At 47.0% G+C, this 20,490-nt stretch overlaps 4 protein-coding genes across 4 annotated transcripts in view; 2 read left to right on the forward strand and 2 right to left on the reverse strand.

The window, feature by feature from the left end:
* The window catches only part of LOC144480793 (uncharacterized), a 585,830-nt gene that overhangs the window by 386,777 nt on the left and 178,563 nt on the right, over nucleotides 1-20,490 (reverse strand). The window lies entirely within an intron of this gene.
* LOC144480918 (uncharacterized) overlaps nucleotides 1-20,490 on the forward strand; it is a 29,151-nt gene that overhangs the window by 3,749 nt on the left and 4,912 nt on the right. Inside the window, exon 2 of the mRNA XM_078200543.1 lies at nucleotides 15,784-16,136. Within this exon, the coding sequence (XP_078056669.1) occupies nucleotides 15,784-16,136 (353 nt within the window). The remainder of the gene's footprint in view (nucleotides 1-15,783; nucleotides 16,137-20,490) is intronic.
* Nucleotides 1,770-7,578, reverse strand: LOC144480844 (ER membrane protein complex subunit 4-like). Its single transcript, XM_078200466.1, has 4 exons — nucleotides 7,250-7,578; nucleotides 6,882-7,035; nucleotides 3,352-3,512; nucleotides 1,770-2,568 (listed from the first exon to the last, which is right to left on the reverse strand). The coding sequence occupies exons 1-4, from the start codon at nucleotides 7,325-7,327 to the stop codon at nucleotides 2,533-2,535; spliced, it is 429 nt and encodes a 142-aa protein (XP_078056592.1). The 5' UTR covers nucleotides 7,328-7,578; the 3' UTR covers nucleotides 1,770-2,532.
* Nucleotides 13,772-17,845, forward strand: LOC144480847 (uncharacterized). The gene is made up of 2 exons (XM_078200468.1): nucleotides 13,772-13,852; nucleotides 16,971-17,845. The coding sequence occupies exon 2, from the start codon at nucleotides 17,080-17,082 to the stop codon at nucleotides 17,479-17,481; it is 402 nt and encodes a 133-aa protein (XP_078056594.1). The 5' UTR covers nucleotides 13,772-13,852; nucleotides 16,971-17,079; the 3' UTR covers nucleotides 17,482-17,845.

The raw sequence follows: 20,490 nt of genomic DNA on the forward strand, positions 1-20,490 counted from the left end.
GGGAGAAAGATTAAACAGACCTTTTAATGGAAAATTTACCTGATCTGGCCCAGACACCACGAGGAGATGGAAATGGGATGTGTTCTGATTCTCAATTGAAACCCGACCCAACTGAAAAGGTGAACATTGAAGACTCGAACACGGAGGGAGGTATGTCTGTTAGTGTTCTTCAGCAGTGGAAGTGGGGATCAGGATTGTGCTGGAAGAACAGGAGTGATGGTGAAATGAGTCAGCAAATAGGGAATGGTTATTTAACCACCAGCTCGGGTTACTGAAGCCTGAATATTGTGGGAGAGAAAAGGCGAGAGTGTTGCAGAGTTTAAAGTGGAACAAGAGAGTCTTAAGCTGGTGAAGTCAGTGAAATCTGAGTCTCGTCTTTGTCTGCTGTCATTTTACAGAGGCCCCGTTTTGCTGAAACCAATCGAGAAAACGCTGGAAAATCTCAGCAGGTTTAGCAGCATCTGTCAAGAGAGAAAAGAGCTGATGTTTCGAGTCTGGATGACCCTTTGACAAAGTTTTTTCTCTTTTGGTTTCAGATTCAGCATCCGCAGTAATTTGCTTTTATCCCATTTTGCTCAAACTCTTTATTTCCACAGTTACAGAATCAGTGAAAAGACATGACACATTCTTCACAGCAGCATCAAACTCACACTGACTGTTTCCTCACTCACCTCGAGGTTATCGATTCGCCTCCGGCCTCTTCCGTTCACTCCTGCTTCGGGTGTAGTCTCAGAATGGGGAGGGGGAGGATTAGTGACCACCTCCCCGCACCCCCCTCCCCCCACAAACACACACAGAGGAACGACTCAAACACAATCATTAAATAAAGCGAAAGCAGACATACATGTTTTGTGTGTGTGTGTGTGTATGTGCTTGCACACAGGTACACACACACACATGAACTGAAATGCGTGTACACCCACACAGACACACACTCAGACACAAGCGTGCATGCTCACAGACAAAATCGTAGGATTGCTACAGTGCAGAAGAGACCATTCAGCCCTTTGAGTCTGCACTGACTCTCTGACAGAGCATCTTACCCAGGCCCTATTCCCGTTACCCCATATATTTACCCCACTAATCACCCTGATCCACATATTTTGTTACATAAAGCAGCAATTTAGCATTAGCATGGTCAATCCACCTAACCAGCACATATTGAAGTTTGGGAGGAAACCAGAGCCCCCGGAGGAAACCCATGCAGACACGGGGAGAACGTGCCAACTCCACACAGACACGGGCGACACAATGGGGAGCACTGCTGCCTCACAGCACCAGGGACCTGGGTTCAAATCAAGCCTCAGGTTGTGTGAAGTTTGTGCATTCTCCCCGTGTTTGTGAGAGTTTCCTCCAGTTTCCACCCACACTCCAAAGACGTGTGATTGAGGTGGATTGGCCGTGCTAAATTGCCCCTTAGTGTCGGGGATATGATCAGTGTCAATACGTGGGGTTATGGGGATAGGGCCTGGGTGGGATTGTTGTTGGTGCAGGCTCGGTGGGCCGATTGGTCTCTTCCTGCATTGTAGGGATTCTATGATTTATCCGAGGCTGGAATCGAACCCAGGGCCCTGGCGCTGTGAGGGTAACCACCGTGCCACCATGCTGCCCAGGTGGGCACACAGACAGCTGCACACACCACACTGTCAATCACCTGCCTCCAGCTGTCAGTGCTGGGGAAGTGAAACCAAGCTCCCCCCTATCTCACTCACTGCTGTGTCAGGTGGATAGTAAAATCCCCCGGCCACTACTGGATGGAGCGAAGGAGAGCTCCCGCTGGTTTCAGAGGGCCGATCTTTATCCTTCAAACAGCCTAACATTTGGTGGTTATCCGACAGTTTGTGGGATCTGCTGTGTGCAGTGCCTGCCGGGTTTCCCAGGTGAACAGCAGTGACTGTGTTTTGGAAACAGGAAGCTGCTGTGTTGATTCAGAGCAGACTGGGACAACCCAGAACAAGCACAGGAGCTAAATCATTCCCTCCTTTCGATGTTCCCGCCTGCCGTTCTGTGGGAAGAGATGGTGACTGCACAGCAAGATCCCACAAGGCACGATGCAACACACAGCCAGGGAACTTAATTTCAGAGACGGTTTGAGGGACCCCTGGGAGAACCTGTTACAGCAGCTTGAATCTCAGGAACAGGTTACACAAATCTGTGACCTTCTGACCTGGGTGAGAGAGAGAATGAGAGGCACCAGGATAAGCCTGGAATGACTGATCAAGGAACCTCCAGTCCCATCGTCAACTCCAACAGGTCCCTTATCCGAGGCTCAGCAAAGGGGGTCAACATGATAAACAACTGAATACCCAGTGAAAAAATACACAGTCCCTGCTGTCAATATCTCCGGCCATTCCACATCGGTCACAGGTACACGGGCCAATGTCTATCTCTGTGTGCGTGGGGGACAGTGATGGGAGGGCATGTTACCTACAGAAAGCCTGGTCCCAGGTTAGCCAGACGGCAGCAGGTTGTGTCCGGTGTCGATCGTCCTCGGGCCGTGTCTCAGCGAGCGATAGGAGGAGAGTGGGACCATCACAGGACCAGGCCCCCGCCTGTGTTCTCCACTCTCTGTGTGAAAGGAGAAGGTGGTAAGAATCGGAGTGGGAATGGCTTCTGTCGAGCCTGCTCCACTATTCATCATCAACCTCATCTCCACTTTCCCTGCCCTCCTCCCCATCCTTCAATTTCCAAAGATAACTCCACTTTCCCCGCACTCCTCCCCATCCCTCAATTCCCAAAGATATCCCCACTTTCCCCGCACTCAATTCCCAAAGATATCTCCACTTTCCCCGCACTCCTCCCCATCCCTCAATTCCCAAAGATATCCCCACTTTCCCCGCACTCCTCCCCATTCTTCAATTCCCAAAGATATCTCCACTTTACCCACAGTCTTCCCCCATCCCTCAATTCCCAAAGATATCCCCACTTTCCCCACACTCTTCCTCCTATCTCTCAATTCCCAAAGATATCCCCACTTTCCCTGCACTCCTCCCCATCCCTCATTTGTTTTTGTTCAATTGTGGGATATGGACATCTCTGACTGGCCAGCATTTATTGCCCATCCCTAGTTGCTCGAGGGCTGTTGAGAGTCAACTACGTTGCTGTGGCTCTGGAGTCACATGCAGGCCAGACCAGGTAAGGGCGGCAGATTTCCTGTGGTTGACTCTCAACTGCCCTCCAAGAGCAACTAGGGATGGACAATAAATGCTGACCAGCCAGTGATGCCCATGTCCCACAAATGAATAAAAAGAATTGGGCCCAATCTATTCAACCTCTCAGGCTCCACAGCCCTGAATGGTTTCCTCTTCCTATTTTCCTGGCTCCCCCTCACATACAGAGTGCGGATCTCACCTGGGGCGGCTGGATGAATGCCAGCCAGTCAGAGGCATGTGTGGGCAGCAGCCCCATTGCCTGGCACTTGTAGATGGCCAGGGCCAACCCCAGCAGGTTGCCGATGAAGTAGATGAGACACTGCAGCCAGTGATGATTCGAATTCCCCAGGACCCTAAAGACTGAGAGCGAGAATGGAAAAGCAGGAAGTTCAGGAACAGGTGAGAACCTTTCCTCATAACACAGCCCATCCATTTTAGGTATCAGTGTCTGGTAAACCGTCTCTGAACTGTCTCCAGCATACTTGCACACTTCCTTAAATAAGGTGACCAATACTGCACACAGTACTCCAGATGTGGTCTCACTAGTGACCTGTACAACTGAAGCATAACCTCCCTAGTTCTGTATTTAATTCCCATCACAATGAATGATAACATTCTATTAGTTTTCCTAATTACTTGCTGTACCTGCATATTAGCCTTTTGTGATTTATGCACTCAGACACCCAGATCTTGATCAATTGGGCCAGTGGGCTGACGAATGGCAGATGGAGTTTAATTTAGACAAATGCGAGGTGATGCATTTTGGTAGATTGAACCAGGGCAGGACTTACTCAGTTAATGGTAGGGCGTTGGGGAGAGTTACAGAACAAAGAGATCTAGGGGCACATGTTCATAGCTCCTTGAAAGTGGAGTCACAGGTGGACAGAGTGGTGAAGAAGGCATTCAGCATGCTTGGTTTCATTGGTCAGAACATTGAATACAGGAGTTGGAATGTCTTGTTGAAGTTTTACAAGACATTGGTAAGGCCGCACTTGCAATACTGTGTGCAGTTCCTATTATAGAAAGGATATTATTAAACTAGAAAGAGTGCAGAAAAGATTTACCAGGATGCTACCGGGACTTGATGGATTGAGTTATAAGGAGAGGCTGGATAGACTGGGACGTTTTTCTCTGGAGCGTAGGAGGCTGAGGTATGATCTTCTAGAGGTCTATAAAATAATGAGGGGGCACAGATCAACTAGATAGTCAATATCTTTTCCCAAAGGTAGGGGAGTCTAAAACTGGAGGGCATAGGTTTAAGGTGAGAGGGGAGAGATACAAAAGTGTCCAGAGGGGCAGTTTTTTCACACAGAGGGTGGTGAGTGTCTGGAACAAGCTGCCAGAGGTAGTAGCAGAGGCAGGTACAATTTTGTCTTTTAAAAAGCATTTAGATAGTTACATGGGTACGATGGGTTTAGAGGGATATGGGCCAAATGCGGGCAATTGGGATTAGGTTCGGGGTTTTAAAAAAGAAAGGGCGGCATGGACAAGTTGGGCCGAAGGGCCTGTTTTCATGCTGTAAACCTCTATGACTCTCTGACTCAATCCCTCTGAATCTCTGAGCTCTGCAATCTCTCAAAATTTAGACAAAATGCTTATTTTTCATTCTTCCTGCCGAAATGGACAATCTCACATTTGCCCACATTCTACTCCATTTGCCAGATATTTCCCCACTCACTTAACCTTTCTATCTTTCTGTACTCTCTGTATGTCCTCTTCACAACTTACTTTCCCATATATCTGTGTGTCATCGGCAAATTTGCCAAACATCCCTTCATCCAGTCATTCATATAAATTTCATTCCTTGCCTCAAATTTGATTCCTTTTCCACTATTTAGTTTGAAACCGTCTCTATTTTCCTCATCATGGGGTTCACAAGAACACCGGCCCCAGCACAGTTCAGATGTAGACTGTCCCAATGGTACAGATCCACTTTACCCAGTACTGCTGTCAGTGTCCCATGAACCAGAACCCACCTCCCACACCAGTTAGGGCAGCACAGTGGCACGTACTGCTGCCTCACAACACCAGGGACTCGGTTCTATACTGGCTTAGAATCCCTACAATTCAGAAGGAGGCCATTCAGCCCATCGCTTCTGCACCGACCATAATCCCACCCAGGCCCTATCCCTGTAACACAACGTATTTACTCTGTTAGTCCCCCTGACACTATGGGAGAACTTACCATAGCCAATCAATTTAACCCGCACATCTTTGAACTGTGGGAGGAAACCGGAGGACCCGGAGATAGACAGAGAACATGAAAACTCCACACACACAGTCACTCGACGCCGGAATTGAACCTGGGTCCCTGGCGCTGTGAGGCAGCAGTGCTAACCACTGTGCCACCGTACCGCCCCTTGGGTCACTATCTGTGCAGAGTTTGCACGTTCACCCCGTATCTGTGTGGGTTTTCTCCGGGTGCTCCGGTTTTCTCCCAGTCTGAAAGATGTGCTGGTTAGGTGCACTGGCCATGCTAAATTCTCCCTCAGTGTAACCCGAACACGTACTGGAGTGTGGCGACTCGGGGATTCTCACAGTAACTTCATTGCAGTGTTAACGTGAGCCTACTTGTGACACTAATAAATAAACTTTAATGCAGCCTTTCAGTCACGCATTCATCCCTCTGATCTGGTCTGTCCTATACCTATTAGCATGTGGCTCAGGTAATAATTCAGAGATTATAACCATTGAGGTTCTGCTTCTTAATTTAGTGCTTAGGTCCTCATATCGACACTGAAAACCTCCTTCTTTATCTCTGTTGTTCATACCTACATTGACGAGGACAACTGGAAGCTTCCCCTCTCCACTGAAAGTTCTTCTCCAGCCCTGATCAGATGTCCTGAGCCCCGGCCCCAGACAGGCACCACAGCTGCCTTGATTCACATTCTTTGCTGCAGAGAATGTGTCAATCCCTCTGACTATACTGTCCCCCATTATCACTGCATTCCTTTTTGCTCTCCTCACTAGAATGGTTTCCTGTACCACAGTGCCATGGGTAATTGGTTCATCCACCCTGCAGCTCCCACTCATCCAAACAAGCTGAAAATACCTCAAACTGGCTGGACAATGGTAAAGGCTCCTGTCTGTGAGTTCCCTAATCTGTCTCACTCTCCTGTTCCTGACCACTGACCAAATCAGCAGACCCTGGGCCAAGAGGTGTGACTGCTCCCTGATACAAAGAATCCAGGTAACCTTCCCCCTCCCTGATGCATTGCAGTGTCTGTAGTTCAGCCTCCAGCTCATAAACTCTGAACCAGAGCTGCTTGAACTTCACTTACTGCAGACATGGTTGCCCTGGATCAAACTGACAGCCAGGAGCTCCCACACGCTGCAGCTGTGACACATCACCTGTCCTCCCATCTTTAATGTGTGCGAATAAACTGTTCAATTATTTTACCCAATTACATATTTTATTTTTGTTTTCAAGTATTTTAGTTTTTAAGTATTTTATTAACCTTACCACCAGTTGCTGTATTATTTTAATCCTTAAGAATAGAATAAACCTTCGTCACTTAGCAGATCCTCACCAAAAATCTAGCTTCTTCTCCTGTAGAAGAGTAAGATCACTTCCTGACGGCTGAGAAAGTTAGAAAGCAAAACAGCACCTCTTTCCCTTCCTTCTCTAACTCCCTTAATTACCCAACTCCCAGAACTCTATTCTAAGCTGCATTCAAGTGATGCCGGTTCAGAGCTGTTTCTGAGCTGCAGATTCAATATAGTACTCACTTGCAGACATGGACATCAAGGCCTGTATGGGTCTCCAGGCCATCATGCACACCATCATGATAGGGAGGATGGAGATGGTGTTGCCAGCCATGTACATGGTGAACAGATTCATGGGCAGCTGTTTCAATGGGCCCAAGGCAATGTCCCAGCAGCGCTGAAAACAGAAAGTGAGCAGGGTATCAGTAAAGAGAGACGGTTTGGGGAGGTCATATGCTGATCTTATACCCGGGCCTGGAAGTTAGGATGATGATTAACACAACAAGTCCCTTTATCACACAGGCTGCTGTGGTTCACCAAGGTACTTCACCATCATGGACAAACCAGACGTTGTCAGCCACACACTAAAGACACATTCAAATCCAACTTACTTTCTCAACCAGGATCCGGTCTGTTACTTGGACGCAGATGTCCGGTAGCTGTTTGTCCGAATATGTGACTGGACACATGGAGTCTCTGTGGCCACAATGTTGATCACAGCTCCTGTGAGAAACAGAAAACACAAATTGGTCACCCTTTCAAGACCTTCTTTCAAGAGGGAGTCTCTCTGTTGAGGACCCCAATGTGGTGGCAACAGTGTCAGCATGAACTAAAGCTTGGGCAAACCTCAGACACACACTGCCATTGCGTGTACCAAACTGCCAGGGGAATGGAGGGATGCAGAAGTGGATTAGTGTCAATTGATAATCAGGGTGCCAATCCGCTTGCCCTCCATTGAGGGACAAAGCGACAAATCACCAGATGTACCAAATTGTATCTCGAAAACAAACACTGCGGGATATTGAGAGAGATCCAGTTCAGCACCCGGCCCTGGAAACGAGCAATCGTTCCTCCAACCACCACCGCAGTTGGCACCTGATCAGGTGGAGGGGCTGAAACCAAAAGGGCATCTCAGGGTCATGACCTGGGGAAAAGATGCCAAGTGGGGTCTGAGTGGTTTCTGGGGGATTTGAGGGGCTGCTTTGTGCTGAGATGCTCGGTGAGGGGTAAAAGAGGCGCGAAAAACCCGGGTTGGGAAGTTTTGGGTTGGTTCCACATCCCCGGGTCATTGTGCGGTGGCCTCCCCTCGGGAGAGGCGGGCTGACCCGGCTTGCCTCCTACTCGAGCCCCCGGCTCCCCGCGCGGCCTCCGCACCTGCTGCTGCCGCTCAGGCTGAGAGCGAGGGTTCACTTGTGCCAGCGCGCGCGGTTGACAAGCCCCGCCCCTGCAGCCATGACAACGCCGCCGACCGTTAACCGTCCCCCCTTTTCAAATCTGATTCCGATCCGAGGAAGAACCCGCGCGCTTCCGTCAACAAACCATTCCCGCTGCAATGCGCATGTGCGGTCCCAACCTCCTCAGCTCTGTTTACGCCGCCCATTGCCCCGCCCCCACAACTCCGCCATGTTTATTAGGGGCACATCGGTTCCGACTCGATCCACTCTCCGGCCAAATGGAGCGTCTCTGACCCGCACAAAGATGGACACCACTCAATATCAGAGATTTATAATATTGCTTCCTTAATTCCCTCACGAAAATGTCTTACACCGTATAAAACATCAATAAAACCTAAAGGACCAGATTATCCTTCTCATTCTGCAACCAAAACCAATTCAATGTTACTGGGTTTCTCCACAGATACTGCCAGACCTGCTGATGTTATCCATCATTTTCTGTTTTTATTTCACATTTCTGCAGTATTTTACATTCTGCCTCGAAGGGCTGATCCTTCCAACCAAGTTACAACGGACAGAACAATATAACATTGTGGCTTCCTCCAAGTATGAGAACTGAAGGGTGGACAATTTGCATGTATTAGTTAAAGTAAAGTTTATATTAGTCACAAATCGGCTTAGATTAACACTGCAATGAAGTTACTGTGAAAATCCCCCAGTACTCACAGTCCGGCACCTGTTCGGGTGCACTGAGGGAGAATTTAGCATAGCCAATGCACCTAACCAGCACATCTATCGGACTGTGGGAGGAAACCGGCGCACTCGGAGGAAACCCACGCAGACACGGGGAGAACGTGCAGACTGCGCACAGACAGTGACCCAAGCTGGGTATCAAACCCAGGTCCCTGGCGCTGTGAGGCAGTAACGCTAACCACTGTGCCAAGGTTGATTAGAATCACAATATCACTGATGTAACCTAGTGATGCCAATGAAATAATGACAGTCATCTCATTGATGAGAGACAGTTTGATGTTCAATTAATTTGAAATAAGTTGTCATATGGAAAGAATACAGGTGTTGAATATAAATGAAGAGTTCAGTTTATTTTGCTCACTCTGACGAATCAGGCTGAACCTTCTACTGAGGACATACAAGGAGAAGATTTTGTCTTGTCATCCTGTTACTGACAAAGAACAAAGAGAACAAAGAACAGTACAGCACAGGAAACAGGCCCTTCGGCCCTCCAAGCCTGTGCCGCTCCTTGGTCCAACTAGACCAATCGTTTGTATCCCTCCATTCCCAGGCTGCTCATGTGACTATCCAGGTAAGTCTTAAACGATGTCAGCATGCCTGCCTCCACCACCCTACTTGGCAGCGCATTCCAGGCCCCCACCACCCTCTGTGTAAAAAACATCCCTCTAATATCTGAGTTATACTTCGCCCCTCTCAGCTTGAGCCCGTGACCCCTCGTGAACGTCACTTCTGATCTGGGAAAAAGCTTCCCACCGTTCACCCTATCTATCCCCTTCATAATCTTGTACACCTCTATTAGATCTCCCCTCATTCTCCGTCTTTCCAGGGAGAACAACCCCAGTTTACCCAATCTCTCCTCATAGCTAAGACCCTCCATACCAGGCAACATCCTGGTAAACCTTCTCTGCACTCTCTCTAACGCCTCCACGTCCTTCTGGTAGTGCGGCGACCAGAACTGGATGCAGTACTCCAAATGTGGCCTAACCAGCGTTCTATACAGCTGCATCATCAGACTCCAGCTTTTATACTCTATACCCCGTCCTATAAAGGCAAGTATACCATATGCCTTCTTCACCACCTTCTCCACCTGTGTTGCCACCTTCAAGGATTTGTGGACTTGCACACCTAGGTCCCTCTGTGTTTCTATACTCCTGATGACTCTGCCATTTATTGTATAACTCCTCCCTACATTATTTCTTCCAAAATGCATCACTTCGCATTTATCCGGATTAAACTCCATCTGCCACCTCTCCGCCCAATTTTCCACCTATCTATATCCTGCTGTATTGCCCGACAATGCTCTTCGCTATCCGCAAGTCCAGCCATCTTGACATATTAAATAGAGCAGGAAAATACATGGGCATTGAATGGAATCTGACTTCTCCAACTGGAGTCAATGGGAGCTGTCTTGAGAACACATTGTCTGGACACTATTTTCAATAAAATACTGGAACTCTGCATATCTCCCTGCACAGCACATTTCTCCATTCAGCTTGTTCCATTTTTGTACATGGTTCCCTCTGATTCCTGTCTCTGTGTCTCTCAGCCCGCAGTAATTTACCGTGCTGTCAGACAGCAGCTCGTGGATGGTTCCTCACTTTTCAAACTGTCGAATGATGCAGAAAATTAAGTCCCCATACCCTCTGCTCTAAAAACACTTCCGTAATTAGGGATGTGGATGAAGAAGTTAGGAGCTTTATCCTGGACTTGATGGTACAGCCGTAAGGAATATGAATGAGCTGTGCTCGAAAAACTCTAATTAATTGTAACTGATTCTCCCTCAAACTGTGTCATTGTAACTGGCTCCTGTGAGACACGGACACTAAAACTGATTTATTTTACATATTCTGATATATCCTGACCATTGATTAACTGTAAATAGCTCCTGAACCTTGGGGAGGAAAGTGTGCAGGTGACTTTCTCCCTCTCTGATGCCCCACCATGACAGCAGCTCAGACTCCAGCTCAATAACCCTGAGCACAGATTCCGCCAGCTGCAGACACTCGCCACAGATATGATTGTCCAGGTTTGCACAAACTCTCACATGCTGCAGTTCTGGCACACCACCTGCCCTGTGAAGAGCATCAAACTCCCGTCCAGTTACAGGAGAAATAAAAAAGGATTAACAACAGAATTCAACCCCTGCAGTTACACATGAACTCGCTGGTGTCTCAGCAGGTTGGATGACCGATTGAATCCCTTCCCACACTCTGAGCAGGTGAACGGCCTCTCCCCACTATGAGTGTGTTGGTGTGTCTGGAGATTGGATGATTGAGTGAACTGCTTCCCACACACAGAGCACCTGAACATTCTTTCCCCAGTGTGAACTCGCTGGTGTTGAATAAGATGAGATGATTGTCTGAATCTCTTTTCACAGTGAGGACAGCTGAATGGTCTCTTGTCAGTGTGAACAAGCTGGTGTTTGATTAGATCTGGAGAGGTTTTAAAGCAATCCCCACAGTAAAAGCATGTATATGGTCTCTTGTCACTGTGAACTCTCTGGTGTGACCCGAGGCTGGATGACTTTGTGAATCCCTTCCCACATGTGGAGCAGATGAACGGTCTCTCTCCAGTGTGAGCACGTCGATGGGTTTCCAGCTGGGATGGGTAACTGAATCCCTTCCCACAGTCCCCACATTTCCATGGTTTATCCATGGTGCCGGTATCCTTGTGTCTCTCCAGATTGGATGATCAGTTGAAGCCTCGTCCAAACATGGAATACGTGTATGCTTTCTCCCCGCTGGAAATGGTGTGATTTTCTTTCAGGCTGTGTTACTGGTTAAAGCTCTTTCCACACTCAGTTCACTGGAACAGTCATTCGGGTGTATGTGTGTGTGTGTCTTGGTGCTTTCCCAGTCACATCGATGCTTGAAATCTTTCCCCACAGGCAGAACAGAGAAACATTTCTCCTTCCACAGTGAAAGGTCGATGATATTTAGCTCTTGATTAATTCAGTGACTCTGACTGATCGCAAAGAAATGTTTTTCTGTCTTCAGATCATCTCCTACTGACCCCCTGTAAAAAGAATTGATGGTGTCAGTATCACTCAGTCCAGGATCGAAATTCAGAACAGAAATATCTAGTTTCTGTGCAACATTCCCACCCTCTGTTCTTCCAAATATGTGATCCAATCAAACTAAAATACGCTAAAATCAGCAACAAAGTCCTCACAAAAGGAAAGGGAATGTTCTTAACTAAACCAGAATGTTTTTTACAAACACATGAACAAGGAGCTGAGGTAGGCCATTCAGCCCCTCCACCATTTATTAAGACTGTGGCTGATTTTATAGTAACCTCAAATCTGCAAGATGCTTACCTCTGATAATCTATCGCCCCCTTGCTTACCAAGAATCTAACCACCTCTGCCTTAAAAATATTCAAAGATTCTGCTTCCACTACTTTTTCAGAAAGAGAGTTTCAAAGACTCACAACCCTCTGAGTGAAAGAATTTCTCCTGACCTCTGTTTTAAACGGGCGACCCCTTATTTTAAACAGTGACCCCTAGTTCTAAGTTCTCTCGCAGAAGGAAACAGCCTCTTCACAACCACCTTGACAAGACATCTCAGGATCTTATAATGGTTTAGTCAAGTCTCCTCTTGGTATTCTAAACTCCAGTGGATACAAGCCAAGTCTGTTCAAACTTTCCTTACAAGACAATACACCCATTGCTGCTATTAGTCTGTTAAACCTTCTCTGAACTGCTTCCAACATATTGACATCCTTCCTTTAATAAGGTAACCAATACTGTACACAATACTCTAAATGTGGTCTCACCAATGCCCTGCACAACTGAAGCACAACCTTGCTACTTTTGCAATCAACTCCCTCACAATAAATGGTAACATGCTATTAGCTTTCCTAATTACTTGCCCTGCCTGTATAAGAGCCTTCTGTGATTCATGCACTGGGACACAAAGGTCTCTCTGCACCTCAGAGCTCTGCAATCTCTCACCATTTAGATAAGTTTATCTTTTATTCTTCCTGCCAAAGTGGACATTTCACAGTTGCCCAATTCTACTCCATTTACCAGTTTTTTGCCCACTCACTTATCCTATGTGTATATTTTTGTAGTCTCCTTATGTCATCTTTACGACTTATTTTCCTGCTTATAGTACATTGGCCATGCTTAGTGTCCAAAGATGTGTAGGTTAGATAGTCTAACCATGATGAAATGTGTGGCATTATAGGGATAGGGCTGGTGGTGGGCCCGGGTAAGATGCTCTTTTGGAGAGTCAGGGCAGACCTTATGGGCCAAATGGACTCCTTCTCCACTGTACGTATTCTATGGTTTATGCTTCTATGGTTTATCTTGTGTGATTATCAAATTTGGCAATCATTGCTGCAATCCCTTCATCAAAGTCATTTCTATATATTGTAAACAGTTCAGTTCCCAGCAGTGATTCCTATGGCACACCACTTGCCAAAAGGGCCACCCAGATTTCCCTCAGTGTACCTGAACAGGCGCCGGTGTGTGGCGACTGGGGGATTTTACAGTAACTTCATTGCAGTGTTAATTTACCCTACTTGCGGCACTAATAAATAAACTTTAAACGTTAATGATCCACAAACTCCTCTGGGCAGCACAGTGGTTAGCACTGTTGCCTCACAGCGCCAGGGACCCTGGGTGCTTTCCCAGCTTGGGTCACTGTCTGTGTGGAGTTTGCACGTTCTCCCCGTGTCTGCATGGGTTTCCTCCGGGTGCTTCTGTTTCCTCCCACAGTCTGAAAGACGTGCTGGTTAGGTGTATTGGCCATGCTAAATTCTCCCTCAGTGTACCCGAACAAGCGCCGGAGTGTGGCGACTAGGGGATTTTCACAGTAACTTCATTGCAGTGTTAATGTAAGCCTACTTGCGACACTAATAAATAAACGTTGAAACTTTCTATTGGTTCCTGTGACTCTGCGGGAACTGGGACCTCATTGGAAACAGACACTAAAGCCCCGCCCTCTATTGCGTCACCAAGGAGGGCACGCATGCGCGCCATTCCCCGTTGGAACAAGATGGCGGCCGTTAACTACGGCTTTGTCCCGGGAAACAGACACGGAGCTACAGACACGGGACCTTCAGGTCAGTATTTGGGGTTTGAGGCTTTCACCACGTGTTTCGAAACATTCCCCGTTCCACGGTTGGCAATATCACTCCCTCTCGGTCACCATATTCTTACCCGTTTGGAGATACGACGAACAACAAACACTCCGTTGGCCATTGCTGCGCACGCTCCGAATACAGAGCGCTATTGCGTTTGCGCACTGCCCTGGATAGGGGACATCCACCGCCGCGGAGAACTCTGGGTAAAGTACCCACCATCTACTGTCCAAATTAATTTTTCTGCTATGATGTGGGGATTAGGGCGGCGAGGCAAATAAATGAAGTTAGGAACCAAATAAAATGAAAATCCAAGTGCACAGATCCTCCATAGAAAGAAGGAAAGTGCGAATTGGTGGAGAATCAAGAGTTCACAAAGCAGTGGCAAGAACTGCAGAAACCAACCCCTGCAATCACATAGGAACTGACCAAGTGAATCCTATCAGTGAGTAATTGTATGACCTCGTGTATGACTTAGATCATATATTTTAGTCATGTTAGCACACTAATAAAACTGAATTACTGGAAACAGGCTGCAGCTCTTTTCATTTTCATTTACTACAGTATGCAGGTGTCACTGGCATCTATTATCATTGCTGAATACTTTTGAGAAGGTGATGATAATCTGTCTTCCCTAACCACAGCAGCCCATGGAGGTTTCGGATGGTTTCTGGGTCCCCAGAATATTAGCCTGGGCCTTTGGATTACTAGTCCTGTGATATTACCACTGTGTCACCATCTTCCATCACAAAAAATACTCATTTTAGCATTTCCTGCTATTGAGGCAATTTTGTATCCAAAATGTAACTTGCTCATGGATCTCTTGAGATTTGATGTTTCTGCCCAGTCTGCCATGTGGGAACACTGTAGATGTGGATAGAATGTTTCCTTGTGTGGGAGAATGGGTGGCACAGTGGTTAGCACTGCTGCCTGACAGCGTCGGAGACCTGGGTTCAATTCCCAGCTTGGGGCACTGCCTGTTCGGAGTCTGCACATTCTCCGTGGGTTTCCTCCCACAGTCCAAAAGACGTGCTGGTTAGGTGCATTGGCCATGCTAACTTCTCCCTCAGTGTATCCGAACCGTGGTTAGAGTGTGGCGAGGCGGGGATTTTCACAGTAACTTAATTGCAGTGTTAATGTAAGCCTACTTGTGACACTAGTAAATAAATAAGTAGAATCATCCAAAATGAGGGGCCAGAAATGTAAGATAGTCACAGACAAATCCAATAGGGGAAATAAGGAGAAATGTGTTGATCAGAGCAGCTACAATGTGGAACTCGCTACTACAGGAAATAGTTGTGGCAAAAAACCTTTCAAAATGAAACAAAATGAGTGGATAAGAGGGAAAAGAATAGAATGAGAAAGTGAAAGACTGAGCTGAGGGAGGTGGAATGGAAGGAGATGCTTGTGGAGTATCAACAACAGCAGAGACTGACTGGGCCAAATGGCCAGTTTCTGTTATGTATATTCTGTGTAATTCCATATAAACTGTTTCCACAGGATGTTCGAAGAGGAGGATTTACAGATAGGAAAAAAAATAATTTTTAAGATCTTCAGAGTGACACAATTCATCAGGACCTGAATATCATTGGCTGTTCAATGTGGAAGGAAAAATGCTTTTCTGTTCAAACATCAGTGTGACTGGAAAAGCACCGAGACACACACACACCCGAGTGAGAGTGTTCCAGTGAACTGACTGTGGAAAGAGCTTTAACCAGTTACACAGCCTGAAAAAACATCACACCATTCGCAGCGAGGAGAAACTGTACACGTGGTTTATGTGTGGTTGAGGCTTCAACTGATCATCCAACCTGGAGAGAGACAATGACACTGGCACCATGGAGAAACCATGGAAATGTGGGGACTGTGGGAAGGGATTCAAATACCAATCTCGGCTGGAATATCATCGACACACTCACACTGGGGAGAGACCGTTCCTCTGCTCCATGTGCGGGAAGGGATTCACTCGGTCATCCGACCTTCTGAGACACCAAACCACTCACAATGAGGAAAGACCATTCACCTGCTCCACGTGTGAGAAGGCATTCATTCAATCATCCGATCTCAGGATACACCAGCGAGTTCACACTGGAGAGAGGCCATTCACCTGCTCTGACTGTGGGAAGAGATTCAGTCAGTCAGCCCACCTGCTGGCACGCCAGCGAGTTCACACGGGGGAAAAGCCGTTCACCTGCTCTGAGTGTGGGAAAGCATTCATCCATTCATCCCACCTGGTGAGACACCAGCGAGTTCACACTGGGGAGAAGTTGTTTAACTGCTCCATGTGTGGGAAGGGATTCACTCAGTCACCCCATCTGGTGAGACACCAGCGGCTTCACAAATGACTGCAGGGATTAGATTCTGCTGTTAATCACATCCAGAACTGAACCATGTTCATTCTGACAGTTAGTGTTTCCTTCTGCTGAAAATAATTTAACTGAAGTTTTATATTCTGGTTATATGTCCAATAAACCAGCTTTGTTTTGAACCTATTGTTTTAGATTTTTATCTTTCCCACCCAAGTGTTTAACATCACCTGTCTGGGGCTCAAAAAGGACAATCTGGGGGAGGATCGTACGGCAGGAACGGAACTTCAGGCTGGACACAGTCCAGGAACACGGTGACCATCCACATTTTGTCCCTGTTGAATAAAATCAAACACAGCGTTTATTCTCCATCCAGTTATCTGACCTTTTCTATTTGTACAGCTTACACTGATCTCCCTGGTAACAGTTATTGTGCTTCCTTCCCTCATTTCCAATTAGTTATTATAAAATCTGTTTCTTCCAATCTATCTGGAACATCAGGTGGACCTTCCCAAGTGGAATTGAGACAGAGGTGAGATCAGCCATGATCAGATTGAATGGTGGAGCAGGCTTGAGGGGCTGAATTGCCGACTCCTGTTCCTAGTTCTTACGTTTTTCAGTTAACTATCATCACTGTCCCTGTGAGGGAATGTTTCTATCCTGGACTCGCTGTGATGGATTTTGGAAACTCCTTTCAAATGGACTTAGAGGGGGAGGATTTACACATCGTAAACCTAAACTAAGAAAAATATTTGTCTTTGATCAATCTTTAACTTTGGACATTTTTTTCACAGGACTTCAGAAGCTCAGTGGTGGAAGGCAAAAAACTCAAACAAAACATCGCAGCAGCATCTGACGCTATCACCTAAATAATTGTAATCCGAATATTATTGTAAGTTGAACATGGAAGGGGAAAGCACGGTTAACAGTGGTGAGAAACCGTACACGTGTTCTGTGAGTGGACAAGGATCCAGCCCATCACCTGGCCTGTCAAGACACCAGCACAGTCAAGCTGGGGGAAACCATGGAAATGTGGGGACTGTGGGAAGGGATTCATTTGTTCATTCCCCCCCGAAACACCTGCTGAAACACAAGTGGGCTCACACTGGGGAGAGGCCTTCTTCCTGCCGTAAGTGTGCGAAGGGATTTACTACCTCATCCATCTTGTTGACACACCAGTGTGTTCACACAGGGGAGAGGTCATTCACATGCCCTGAGTGTGGGAAGGAATTCACTCCTTCATCTATCCTGCTGAATCACCAGCGAGTTCACACTGGGGAGAGAGCTTTTACCTACCTGCTCTGAGTGTAGAAAAAGATTCACTGATTCATCCAACCTGCTGAAACACCAGCGAATTCACAATGGGGAGAGGCTGTTTATCTGTTCTGAGTGTGGGAAGGGATTCACTCAGTCATCTATCCTGCTGAAACACCCAGCGAGGTTCACACTGGGGAGAGACCGTTAACCTGCTCTGTGTGTGGGAAGGAATTTACTCCATTATCTCAGCTGCTGAAACACCAGCAAGTTCATGAGTGACTGGATTTGCTGTTAATCACACGCAGGACTGAACCGTTCTCATTGGCACCTGTTTCTGCTGATGTTAATCAGCCCCAGCCCAGTTGTAGAGCTTATGTTGTGGGTTAAAAGTCAAATAAACCGGCGATGTGTGAAATACGGTTTGATGAATGTTTATAATTTCTCTGACACAGGTTAGTTCCTTTTGAAGAGCTCCCCTCCTCCACTGTCTCCTCCATCGTCACCTCAACAGCAAGTATGAGGACTCATGGAGCTTCTTTGTCACTTAGTCAGGGATTCTGCTGTAATTGCTGCTGTTAATCACATCCAGGACTGAGCCATGTTCATTCTGACAGTCCCTATAACTGGAATGGAGACTGTCAAGTAACTGAGCTTTGTTTAAACCTATTGTATATTTTTGTCTTTCCCACCTGAGTGTTTAACATCACTTGATTGGAACTCAGAAAGGGTAATCTAGGGGAGGATCATATGGCAGGAAGAGAACTTCAACCTGGACACAGTCCTTCAGGGTCACACTGAGAGGGACAAACAGCACTTTGGTCTTTCTAGAAAACCATAAGACATCGGAGCATTAGGCCACTCAGCCCATCGATTCTGCTCTGCCATTCAATCATGGTTGAAACTTTTCTCATCCTCATTCGCCTGCCTTTTCCCCATAACCCCTGATCCCCTAATTAATCAAGAACCTATCTATCTCTGTTCTAAAGACACTCAATGACCCGGCCTCCACAGCCTTCTGCGCTAAAGAGTTCCACAGATTCACCACTCTCTGGCTGAAGAAAGAAGGGCATGGACAGGGTGCACTGGGAGCAGCTGTTCCTCTTAGTTGAAGAGTCAGTTATGAGGGGACACAAGATAAAAGCACAGTCAAGCTGGGGGGAAACCATGGAAATGTGGGGACTGTGGGAAGTGATTCATTTGTTCATTCCACCCCCCCTCCCCCTCCCCCCCCCCCCACCCCCCCGGCTGAAGCACAAGTGGGCTCACCCCCCACTTTATCTTTATCTCACCTCTCTTCACTGACAGCAAAATCTCCATGTGGGTTAATCCTGAGGTGCGTGAGAAATGTGTCCAGCCGCTCTCTTCCATGACTCTGAGCTCCTGGACACGGAACAGAAACTCCTTTACAATGTGTTTTAGAGTCAGGAAGAACAACAGTGAATAATGGAAACGGGCTGTCAAATCAGAGATTGGTGTAAAATTGGGATCTGTTCCTGACTGAGTAAAATGGCAGGTTTAAGTTTCAAAATGTTAGTGTAACATTTGTGAATCTACCAATGTAAGGTCATGGTAACAGAATCACAGATTACTACAGTGCAGAAGATGCCCTTTGGCCCATCGAGTCTGCACTGATGCATGAAAGGCCCTGACCTGCCCACCTAATCCCACTTGCCAGCACTTGGCCCATGTTATGAATGTTATGGCGTGCCAGGTACTCATGCAGGTACTTTTTGAAGGATGTGAGGCATCCCGCCTCCACCCCCTCTCAGGCAGTGCATTCCAGACTGTCACCACCCTCTGGGTAAAGTTTTTCCTCAAATCCCCCCTAAACCTCCAACCCCCCCACTTTTATCTTGTGTCCCCTTGTAACTGACTGTTCAACTAAGGGGAACAGTTGCTCCCTCTGCACCCTGTCCATGCCCCTCATAATCTTCAACACATCAAGTTACATTTCTATATGGAACCTTTAACCATTTCTCCCCTTCCATTGACTTCAATGTGATGGAAGCTGACTGTTAGAATGTCAACATATAAAATATATTTACAAATGATTGGACAGTTTCTTACATTTGGGATCTTTCTCTGTTTTGTGCACTTGAGGTGATAGATAACAGACTTTCTCATGTGACTATCTAGCAGGAATATTAGTTTTAAAGTTCTTTTTTATTAGTGTCACAAGTAGGCTTACATTAACACTGCAATGAAGTTACAGTGAAAATTCCCCAGTCGCCACACTCCAGCACCGATTCGGGTACACTGAAGGAGAATTTAGCATAGCCAATGCCCTAACCAGCACAAGAAAACCAGAACATCCAGAGAAAACCCACACAGGCACAGGGAGAATGTGCAGACTCCACATAGATAGTGACCCAAGTCAAGAATTGAACCCATGTCCCTGGTGCTGTGAGGCAGCAGTGCTAACTACTGTGCCACCGTGCCGTCCAAAATCAGTTGTGAAACACAAATAATCTGATTTTAAGGCTTCCTGGTGCAATAAACTGATCATGCTCTTCCCAGCTCACACCATTTCACACCCGCATCTGTTGGATTTTAATGTGATTGTCCAATGTAGAAACCTTGCATCTTTTAGCCACTTTGAATTCATACACGCCCTTCTCCCTCCACCCCCTTCTCCCTCCCCCCCCCTTCTCGCTCCCCCCCCACCCCCCCCCACCCCACCTAAAGAGATTGTCTTTGAAATCAGTCGTTCCTGAATGATATAAAATTGTGTATAAAATTATGAAGGGCATAGATAGAGTGAACAGTGGGAAGCTTTTTCCCAGGTCGGAGGTGACGAACACAAGGGGTCACGGGTTCAAGGTGAGGGGGGCAAGGTCCAACCAGACCATTCTTTTGTATCCCTCCATTCCCACTCCGTTCATATGGCTCTCTAGATAAGTCTTAAATGTTCCCAGTGTGCCCGCCTCCACCACCTTGCCTGGCAGCGCATTCCAGGCCCCCACCACCCTCTGTGTAAAATATATCCTTCTGATATCTGTGTTAAACCTCCCCCCCTTCACCTTGAACCTATGACCCCTCGTGAACGTCACCACCGAC

The sequence above is a fragment of the Mustelus asterias genome, chromosome 30 (assembly GCF_964213995.1).
Source record: "Mustelus asterias chromosome 30, sMusAst1.hap1.1, whole genome shotgun sequence".
In the NCBI taxonomy this organism is placed as follows: domain Eukaryota; kingdom Metazoa; phylum Chordata; class Chondrichthyes; order Carcharhiniformes; family Triakidae; genus Mustelus; species Mustelus asterias.

What these genes read in the sequence shown, in the direction of transcription:
- LOC144480847 (XM_078200468.1), top strand. Translation starts at nt 17,080, where the DNA reads ATGGAAGGGGAAAGCACGGTTAACAGTGGTGAGAAACCGTACACGTGT.
- LOC144480844 (XM_078200466.1), bottom strand. Translation starts at nt 7,327, where the DNA reads ATGTGTCCAGTCACATATTCGGACAAACAGCTACCGGACATCTGCGTC. An exon ending in ACCGGATCCTGGTTGAGAAA is followed by an intron (nt 7,036 to 7,249) that starts GTAAGTTGGATT and finishes TTCTGTTTTCAG; the next exon opens with CGCTGCTGGGACATTGCCTT. An exon ending in CTTGATGTCCATGTCTGCAA is followed by an intron (nt 3,513 to 6,881) that starts GTGAGTACTATA and finishes TCTCGCTCTCAG; the next exon opens with TCTTTAGGGTCCTGGGGAAT.